This window comes from Otolemur garnettii, unplaced genomic scaffold (assembly GCF_000181295.1).
Source record: "Otolemur garnettii isolate 467f Iridium unplaced genomic scaffold, OtoGar3 scaffold00087, whole genome shotgun sequence".
Lineage (NCBI taxonomy): Eukaryota > Metazoa > Chordata > Mammalia > Primates > Galagidae > Otolemur > Otolemur garnettii.
Window position 1 is genome coordinate 4892835 of NW_003852482.1, and position 10101 is coordinate 4902935.

General features: G+C 43.8%; 1 protein-coding gene across 1 annotated transcript in view; it reads left to right on the plus strand.

Moving 5' to 3' along the window:
• Nucleotides 1-10101, plus strand: part of DDX31 (DEAD-box helicase 31) — a 76190-nt gene that overhangs the window by 14763 nt on the left and 51326 nt on the right. The window contains exons 8-13 of the mRNA XM_023516200.1: nt 1274-1315; nt 2091-2155; nt 3663-3782; nt 3890-3996; nt 5705-5940; nt 7251-7427. Coding sequence (XP_023371968.1) covers nt 1274-1315; nt 2091-2155; nt 3663-3782; nt 3890-3996; nt 5705-5940; nt 7251-7427 — 747 coding nt within the window. The remainder of the gene's footprint in view (nt 1-1273; nt 1316-2090; nt 2156-3662; nt 3783-3889; nt 3997-5704; nt 5941-7250; nt 7428-10101) is intronic.

Genomic DNA, 10101 nt, shown 5'->3' on the forward strand with positions numbered 1-10101 from the left:
TGTTGTTTTGGCGGCCTTGGGCTGCATTCAAACCCGCCACCTTAGGTGTATGTGGCTGGCACCTTAGCCACTTGAGCCACAGGCGCCAATCCAATATTTTTTCTTTCTTAGTGGAAATCTCTTCTTTCTGGTCTGTTTTATTTGCCTACAGAGACAATTTCAGATTAGAGTGTCTGTTTTCTATATCAAATGCTAATCACTTCCTTGCAGAGAACTGATCCTGGAGATGGAGGTTTCAAGGCAGCCTGCAATGCCCTATCCTATCTCAGCTCAGTCCAATGAAGGAACAGGCACAAGCTATTTAAATTTTTACAACAGCAAACATGCTACCTCCCTGGGATGCTTCATGAATACTAACTATGTAGAAACTGTATAGATATCCTTGGATAATGGGATTCTGTAAGAGGCTTTTTTTGAAGGTTGTTTTTTTTTTGTTTTTTTTGAGACAGGGTCTCACTATGTCACCATTGGAGAGTGCTGTGAGGTCACAGCAACCTCCATCTCTTGGGCTTAAGCGATTCTCTTGCCTCAGCCTCCCAATGAGCTGTGGCACCTGCCACAATGCCTGGCTATTTTTTGTTGCAGTTGTCATTGTTGTCTAGCTGGCCCAGGCCAGGTTCAAACTTGCCACCCTTGGTGTGTGTGGCTGGCGCCCTAACCACTGTGCTATGGGCACCGAGGCTTTTTGAAGGTTATTAATGGTATGGCCTACATTAATTTTTACTTGCCCTGTTTTCCACTGGACTTGTTGGTTTTGTTTTGTTTTATTAAACTTAGGGAGCGATCATCTTCCATCTCTAGATACCTTAGTATAGTCATAGGACACAGTCATGAGACCTTTAAAGGGACATTCCCAAGAGCTAACCTGCATGGCAGTTCTCCTTTACCCCTTTACACATACCATTCTCTTCTCTAAGGAGGGCCAAATTCAGGTTGAATTTATTTCACTCTCTTACATCTTTGTGCACATCGCCTTGAACTTCTTTGTGGCACTCTGGGAATTTGAGCCAGCAGAGGGAGCACAAAACACTATTTTTGCATATGTCCGGGAAAAATGGATGTGATGCCTTTCCCCTTACTCCCCAAACTGACAGGCTTAGAACAGTCTAACAAGGCATATTTTCAGATTAGGTTCTGTGTATAGGATTTGTTTCTTCTTTACTCTTGAGGTCTAAGTTTGGATTTTAATCACTTTACATTGCCCTTTTTTGTTTTTTTTTTTAGAAAAAATAGAAATGAATGCTCATTGTCTATAACTTTTTAATATTTACAGCTGGCTTTACAAAGCTTTGACACTATCCAGAAACTGCTGAAGGTAAGGCAAACCATGAGTTCAGTTTCACCTTTTTCCCAGACTTTTTGAAGAAAGATTTTATATACTGTAGTCTTGCCTTTATGTTCGGAGAGAGAAAGGTTACTCTTATTTCCCTCTTGCCTGGAAGTCTCCGCTTCCTCCAGGTTGTTGATGGGTTTTTACTGACCTAAACGAAACTATCAGTTTTAGCTTAGCTGCGTTATCAGTGTGTCTTGATGCTTAGAGTCCTGTAATTTGTTCATTGCACTTACTAGCAAGCCACATGCAGAAACGCACAGGTGCGGCCTTTCAGTGATCCTGTGGAAAGCAACTGAAAAGCTGCGAGTAGGATTTGTTTCAGAAAGAAGAGAAAAGGCTTTAGAGTCAAAGCCTTCCAACCCACCAAATTAGATTATGAATTGATCGGTCCTTTCTTTGCATGGATAGGAAATAGGGAAATGTGTTGCTTTAGTTTTATCTTAACTGGGGGAAAAAAGGCAAGTCGGCTTACTGAAGTGTGTTTTCAGTTCAGGCTTCATGGGAAAAGACAGGGAAGCTCACATTTCCCTGCCTACGGTATTAGAAGCTAGTTGTGCAGTTGTAATTCAAGTGACTGCTGGTAGTAACCATGGGTGGGCAGGGTCTAGGAATAATGTCTGCACATTAACGCTTCACACAGGAAGAAGCCTGAATTCTCTCTCCCAACTTGTTTAAGGGAGAGGAATTTAGAATCAATTTCTGTGTGTTGAGTAAAAAGGGGACTTCATATTGGTTTTGGTCTGTTGTCTTTGTGTAGCCATTTACCTGGATTGTGCCTGGAGTGTTAATGGGAGGAGAGAAGAGAAAATCAGAAAAAGCCAGGTAGGGAGCGGTTTGTCGGTTGTTACTCCTTTTTTGAACCTGTCTTCCCTGCCTTTCTTCAATAAGACTTGATTCTTCTAAACCTGCAGAGAGCCTTGTCTCAGACTGAGCTTCCTAGTCCCAGTGCCTAAGGACAGATTGAGTCAGTGGGGAGCGGTCACCTCTAGACGGTGCTATTTTTTACAGTACTGATGAACCCACAACCAGGTTTCCTCCCGACGTGCTTACACACAGCGCTAATCGCCTTCACTCCCACCCTGTAGCACCCTGCAGTCCCTCTTGTGCCTTGTTTAAACATCCCCAAGGTGTGACTCCCTTTGTGTACATTGGGTATTTGGGGTTTTGTTGTCTGGTTTTACAAAAATAACATCATAAACTTGCATAATTCTTTGCACCTTTTTATACCCAAGTACATTTTTTATTATGTATTACAACTTACAGTAGGTTTCAGTTGAAAGTTGTCGCAACAAGTAAATCTCGATTAGTCTACATTCTTTTTAAAACATTTTTATCTGTATTGTATTATAGTTTAATAATTAGCATGTATATAGTCATCTGTGCTTGTGGTCTATAGCTCAGGAGTAGATATTAAACTGCGCTATTCAGCTGTGAAGAACATTCATCACAGTGGGGGGGGGCAAACAGTAGAGAAGTTTTAATTTTCTTTCACATTTAACAAGTCTGGTGGAACTAGTCCAATGTCAGAACCCAGGCGCCTGCTGTCTTTTTGTGCCACTGTGGGAGGTGTCCACGTTCAAGATTAACTCATAGTCTTACATAGTTACCTGTGCTCCAGCCATTTCGTCTACTTTCCTGCCATAAGGAACAAAAGTGATCATACCTAGTCTTTCTGAAGGTGCTTGTATGATTTGCATACTTTATCTTTTTATCCCATTGCTAGAACTTAGGCACATGACCAGACTGAACTACAAGGAAAGTTGGAAAAATGAACCCAGCTAAAAGCTGGAGGCTGTTATTACTGTGGAATTGTGGAATAATGGGTAATGGTTGCTTGAGGAGTAAGAAATTTGATTTATTTTATATCATCTATAGGACAAAGCTGAGGCCCATTATATGGAAGTCATAGAAGGGTTTTAGTGTTAGAAAAACATTCTGGCAATTAGAGCACATTGGCATGCGATAACTTGCTTAGGTAATAGGCTCCCTGGCACAGAGACCTTTAAGAACAGGCAAGGTGACCATCTATCTAGAATTTTTAGAAAGGATTTATGAATCAGGTAAAGAGTATTAGATTATATGTATGTATAGTTCAGAGTCCTTTCAAAGTTAAGGTTTCATGATTTTAATGTAATTTCAGATCTTAACTATTGCATTCTACAGGTGAGGGAAAACTCAGTTATCTTTTTACCAAGGTCTCGTGTTTTGTTATGAAATTAGCATGTTTATGCTATGCGTGAAATGAATATCTCCTTTGCCTTTTTCCTGTGTTTTCTATTGAAAAGCCCTGTTTGATTTACTTTCTTTTATGATATATAATCTCAAACAGACTCCGCAAAGGAATAAATATTCTTATCTCAACTCCTGGACGTCTGGTGGATCATATAAAATCTACAAAGAACATTCATTTTAATCGGATACGGTGGTTGATTTTCGATGAAGCAGACAGGTGAGCCGCACGTAGGCATCCTGCAAGGTGGAAGGAGAGAGCTGTTCCTGCCACCTCCCTCGCAGCTGCTCTTCATGGAGATTAAAATGTCTTCTCTTATAACACAGAATCTTGGATTTGGGTTTTGAAAAGGATATTACAGTAATACTCAATGCTGTAAATGCGGAATGCCAAAAACGACAGAACGTTTTACTGTCTGCAACACTCACAGAAGGTGAGCTGAAAGGAAGTGATGGGATTGTCTTTGTCCTTAATGAAGAAGGGAGACTGAGGCATAATCCTAGTTGTTTGCCAGCAGTGGATTTTTTAAGCTCGGGGAGGGAAGGAAGGGAGAAATGTTTCTAGAGAACTCTTTTTTAAGCAACATGGCCTGTACTCCCAGCTTCCCTCTCCTGGTCATCCAGGACTGATATGACTGATATGGGGAAAGGAAGAAAGGGTAGGTTCCAGATTCAGAAGCCTCTCAAGTAAGGCGAGCGCTGCTAGTGCTCATGGTAGATCCAGAGGAGGGGAGAGAAAAGGTTCACCACTATTGACCTAGTGGCTTTGGGAGGTTTTTATTACAATTGCAACCTGGCCCTTGCCCTAATGATACGACCTCTTAATCATTCTACTTTTTTCCTAAAGAAATAATGAACTTAGGCTTGGCACCCATAGCTCAGTGAGTGGGGCGCTGGCCACATACACCGTAGCTGGCAGCTTTGAGCCCAGCCCAGGCCTGCTAAGCAACTGTGACAACTGCAAAAAAAAAAAAAAAAGCTGGTCATTGTGGCAGGTGCTTGTAGTCCCAGCTACTTGGGAGGCCGAGGCAAGAGAATTGCTTAAGCCCCAAAGTTTGAGGTTGCTGTGAGCTGTGATGCGACAGTACTCTACTGAGGGTGACATAGTGAAACTCTGTTTCAAGAAAAAGAAAGAATGAGCTTAAAAAATACATTCTTTTTTTTTTTTGAGACAGTTTCTTCCTTTGTCACTGGCTAGAGTACAATGGCAAAGCTTACGGCAACCTCAAACTCTTGAGCTCAAGTGACTCTCCTACCTTAGTCGTCCATGTAGCTGAGACTTAGATGCCTGCCACAACACCCAGCTGTTTTTTTTCTGTTTTTGGTTGAGGTGGAGTCTCTTGCTCAGGCTAATCTCAAGCTCTTGGCCTCACACATTCTTCCCACCTCAGCCTCCCAGAGTGCTAGGATTACAGGCGTGAGCCAGAGCCACCCTGGCTGGCCAGAAAACTGTATTCTTTAAGCTCCTTTCTGTCTTTTCTCCTCATGAGATAGAAATTCTTAGCTCTTTCTTATATTTGGGAACGCCAAGGGTTGGAAAGGTTGCATCATTCCACCAGCTTCACCCACATTGTCGGGGTAACAGTGAGCTTCTGTGTTCTCGGGTCTGGTTACTTGATTTACTAGGCCACACTACAGTGTACACACCAGATGCCATTCATGTGACCCTCGCTATTCTGAAAGTACATTCTAAGTAACATTCACTCTGAGAGATAATTCATGGAAAAGGGATTCTGTGGTAGAAAAGGATTGAGAATGCTCCACGCCCTACATGCCACCTTGGTTATTCACAGTGACATTAATAAAGGCCCTGGGAGGACTTGCAGCAAAAGCTTTGGTGAAACCTTTTCAATCAATCAAAGGTTCTCTGTAACTTACTTACATGACCAAAGAACACTTTGATTTATTTTATATTGTCTATAGGGCAAAACTCCCAAAGAGAGTTCGGGGTTTGGCACGGATTGTTAGGCTATGGAAAGAAATTGGTAAGTCTGCCCCACCAGAGTAGCCCCAGGGCAGGTAGATCAGTGCTAGGATGCAGCGGTAACCACCGGACTTTCTCATTAAACCTGGGTGGTGCTGTGTAGGGTGTGCAAGCTGTGGCCAGTCTCTCAGTGTGTGCTTATCTGCTTTTTATCCAAGGTGTAACACGGCTGGCGGATATCAGTTTGCACAATCCAGTCACTATTGCTGTCCTGGGTGAAAGCTGCGACCAATGTAACCCAAAGGGCAAAGTGGTCCAGGAAGTCTCACCTCTACAAACTGGTGACAAGCTAGGTGGCTTTGCAATACCAGGGAGTCTGGACCAGCATGTGGCATTGGTTCCCAGCAAACTGAGGCTTGTCTCCCTGGCAGCCTTCATTCTTCAAAAATGCAAGGTGGGATTGGGCACTGACCTGTCTTGATCTGGGAAAAAAGATCTGTTTTGTTTGTGTCAAACATTCATAACAATGAGTTGGACACACACAGTTTTCCAACTTACCTCTGCATGATCGATGGAAACCACCTTTTCAGCCAGAGGTTCTAACATTGTGGAGAAGAATCAGAGGTCAGTGATAGCCATGTTGTTCAATTTAAAATCTCCTTAAATAGCTTTCCTGGGACAAATACTAGGACTATCACAAGTGGCAGAAACATGCTGGATATGGGGCAAATAAGGAATGGTGTTCATGTTTCTTAAAAATCTAGTGTCTAGGCCGGGTGCAGTGGCTCACACCTGTAATCCTAACACTCTGGGAGGCTGGGGCGGGTGGACTGCCTGAACTCATGAGTTCAAGACCAGCCTGAGCCAGAGCCAGAGGAGACCTCATCTCTAAAATAGCCAGGTATTGTGGTGGGTACCTGTCGTCCCAGCTACTTGGGAGCTGAGACAAGAGAATCACGTAAGCCCAAGAGTCTAAGGTTGCTGTGAGCTGTAATGCCATGGTACTCTACCCAGGGCAACACAGTCAGATTCTGTCCCGCCCAAAAAAAAGAAAAAAAAATCTAGTGTTTATTTACTGGACTCGTGGTAACTTTCATATAGGTGAAAGCAGGTGGAAGGGGTTGAGGATGAAACTTCAAGGTTTTCTTTTTGGGAGGTGGGAGGGGACAGGGCCTCACTTGGTCATCCTTGGTAAAGTGCCTTGGCGTCACAGCTCACAGCAACCTTAGACTCTTGGACTTAAGTGATTTTCTTGCCTCAGCCTCCGGAGTAGCTGGGACTACGGGCACCTCCACACCTGGCTGTTTTTAGAGATGGGGTCTCTCTGTGGCTCAGCCTGGTCTCAAACTCATGAGCTCAGGCAATCCACCCACCTCAGCTTCCCAGAGTGCTGGGATTACAGGCATGAGCCTCCACACCTGGGTGGAAACTTCAAGATTTTCTGTACACACACAGCTGGGCGGTATTGCAAGTGGCAAGCCCTGGGCATAGGACGGACAGAGCTAACGCATGGCTGCATTCTCAGGTGTGTTTGTCTCTGTCAGCTACAGGGAACCTTTTTGACATTATAGCTGTGTCATTTTCCTTTCCCACACTCTTTGTAGAATAGCAGTATTTTTTATTTTTTTTAATAATTTAAAGCTGTTTATCACCTGTGTTTCCGAATCGGGGCCAGCATAACTACGTATTTTAAAGAAATATACATTTTAGTGTCACCAGAACTTAAAAACTGTGATCTTCCCCCCTCCCTTTATATCAATGTAGTTTGAAAAAGACCAGAAGATGATTATCTTTTTCTCAAGTTGTGAGCTGGTGGAGTTCCACTACAACCTCTTTCTACAGACCCTGCTGAGCAGCCCAGGGGCCCCGGCATTAGGGCAGTTACCATCTGCCTCCGCACGATTAAAATTCCTACGGCTGCATGGCAACATGGAGCAGGAGGTAAGCACTGATCCTCTTCCATGTGGTGATGTGGCCCTTAGTGGACACAGGAACACACCCAAGTCCTAGAAACTCATCGTTTAGGATCAGCACTGACTTGTGTCCTTTGTGACTCCACTGGGCAAGGCAAGAATTAGCCCAGAGTGGGCGACCCACTGGAACTAGAAGTGGATCACTCTGCTGGGTTGGTGTGGGCAGAGGGAGTCTATTGTTCCTGTTCGCCTTTGCTCCGGGAGCTGGTCTCTTCCACCTGAGAGAGCTCACGGGCCCTGACTTGGCCTGGATCTACCTCAACCAGCTGTTAAGGCAACAGAGTACCACTAAGTAGCTGGCACTAGGGAAGGGTTTTGCCTTTTTAGTACCCAGTGTGTAATTAGGGCTTGATGTCTTCAAATTAAGAGCATTAATGGAGCTAAATTGTGGATCCCATATGGTACTGCTGAGCACGGCTGCTGTCATTGTCAACAAGACACAGCGCTGCACTCGGAACACTTTTGGTTGGGAGAGAGGGTACTGTATACCGGAGGGGCTTTGGATTTCCAGTTCTTTCTCGGCAAAGAGTAAGATTTGTGTTCAGGAAGAATATTACATTTCCTTTATTGTAGGTGCTAAGCCATGTTATGTCCTGTTCCCCTACTCTTAACTAGGCCATTCACGTCGGGAGTTGGGCTGGCTTATGGGAGTGAGATATACTGGCTGGAACTGAGAAAAAAAACAGATGAACAGGGCTTGCAAATAAGATCCATTTTGTCCTAGCAGAGAGGTTATGAGGCAGCTTAGAAAATTAGGAAGCGTGAAAGAAAACTAGGAATCAGAATAAGGTTTGAGTAGAACCAGCTTTAAAAATTATACTCTTTTTAGAGCTGAAAGAAAGATTAGAGGTCTAACATAGTCCTAAACAAGTCCCGCCCCTTTTCTGTTTTAATAATTAAGGAATTGGAGGCCCAGAAAAGTGAACTTGCTCAAGGTCACTCAAGGACAGGTTATTTACTACAAGTGTCTAGCAGTCCCTGGTGAATTTTATAAACTCTTGGTTTTTACCTTTATGATCTCTGATTCAGTCAGGCTTGTTGAGTTCATTCTTTAATACCTTTTATGGTTTGGGGTTTTTGTTTTGTTTTAAACTTAGTTTGCTAATCTTCTGGGTCTGTTTTTACCAAAGGCTTTCTGCAGCATAGATCTGAGGATGCTGGAGGTGCTGGATGTGGACTCAGAAAAATCTAGGAATCTTAGTAGTTCACACAAAAGATTCTGTAGTTAAGTTACATACAGACTGTTCATCTCACATTCGAATAGGGTGGTCTGGCATGGTGTTTAGAGCCAGGCCCTCTAGGGCAAACTGTGTTCTTGTCTCTATAATGTACTGGCTGTGTGACGGTGGATAAGTGTTTAACCTCTCTGTGCATTGGTTTCAAAGCCTCTAAAATGGGGATAATGATAATGCTTTATAAGGTTGATACGATAATTCATTGAGTTAGTGTAGGTAAAGATTTTAGTACAGGGCCAGGCACACAGTAAATGCTCAATAAATGTTAGGTGCCATTGTTATTGTTGTCATCTGTCTCGCAGGAATAGGTCTAGTTTTTTTTATAGTTTAATGTTAATATTTTACTTGTGTTGTCTATTAAGTATTAAGCTTTTGCAGTGGAAGACTGGAGGTGGTATCCCTGCCTTTTGTTAAGTGTCTTGTTCCAGACTAAGCTAAAAGCCCCAGTCACATCTTCCTGTCTGGTTACCTTGGCCACTGCTCCGCAGGACTCCAGTGCAGTCTCCTTAGATGGTTGACATGATTCTAAATCAGTTTATCAGCATAAAGGAGACGTTAACTATTTGAAGAAGATGCTGCCTGATAGTTGTGATGAAAGTTAAAAAACTTTTGTGATTTTTCTAATGATGATTCTGCAATGCAGCCACTAAAAATGATCCCTGTGAAGAGTGTGCAGCAAACTGGACAGATGTGTCTGTCCTTCTGAGGGTCACAGCACTGACTCTGCAATACCGTTCCCGGGGTCAGCTGTCAGTCTAGCCCTTGGCTCACTGTGTGTACATGTCCATTGGGCAAGCCCCTTAACCTCACTGTGCCTCGGTTTTTTTCTTCTATAAAATGGGGGTGATAATAGTACCTACTCAGAGGGTTGTAAGGACTTGATAAATTCTGCCGTGTAAGGTCCTTACGCGTGGTGAGCACTTGGTGGTTAGTGCGGTGGTAGTTAGTGTAGTGGTGGTGGTGGTCGTGGTGGTGGTTAGTGTGGTTGTGGTGGTTAGTGAGGTGGTCATGGTGGTGGTTAGTGTGGTAGTGGTGGTGGTTAGTGTGGTGGTTAGTGTAGTGGTAGTGGTTAGTGTGGTGGTCGTGGTGGTGGTTAGTGTGGTCGTGGTGGTGGTTAGTGTGGTGGTTATGCAGTGGTGGTGGTTAGTGTGGTTGTGGTGGTTAGTGTGATAGTTGTGGTGGTTATGCAGTGGTGGTGGTTAGTGTAGTGGTGGTGGTTAGTGTAGTGGTGGTGGTTATGCAGTAGTGGTGGTTATGCAGTAGTGGTGGTCGTGGTGATGGTGGTTAGTGTGGTGGTCGTGGTGATGGTGGTTAGTGTGGTGGTCGTGGTGATGGTGGTTAGTGTGGTGGTCGTGGTAGTGGTTAGTGTGGTGGTGGTGGTGGTGGTTAGTGTGGTGGCAGTGGTGG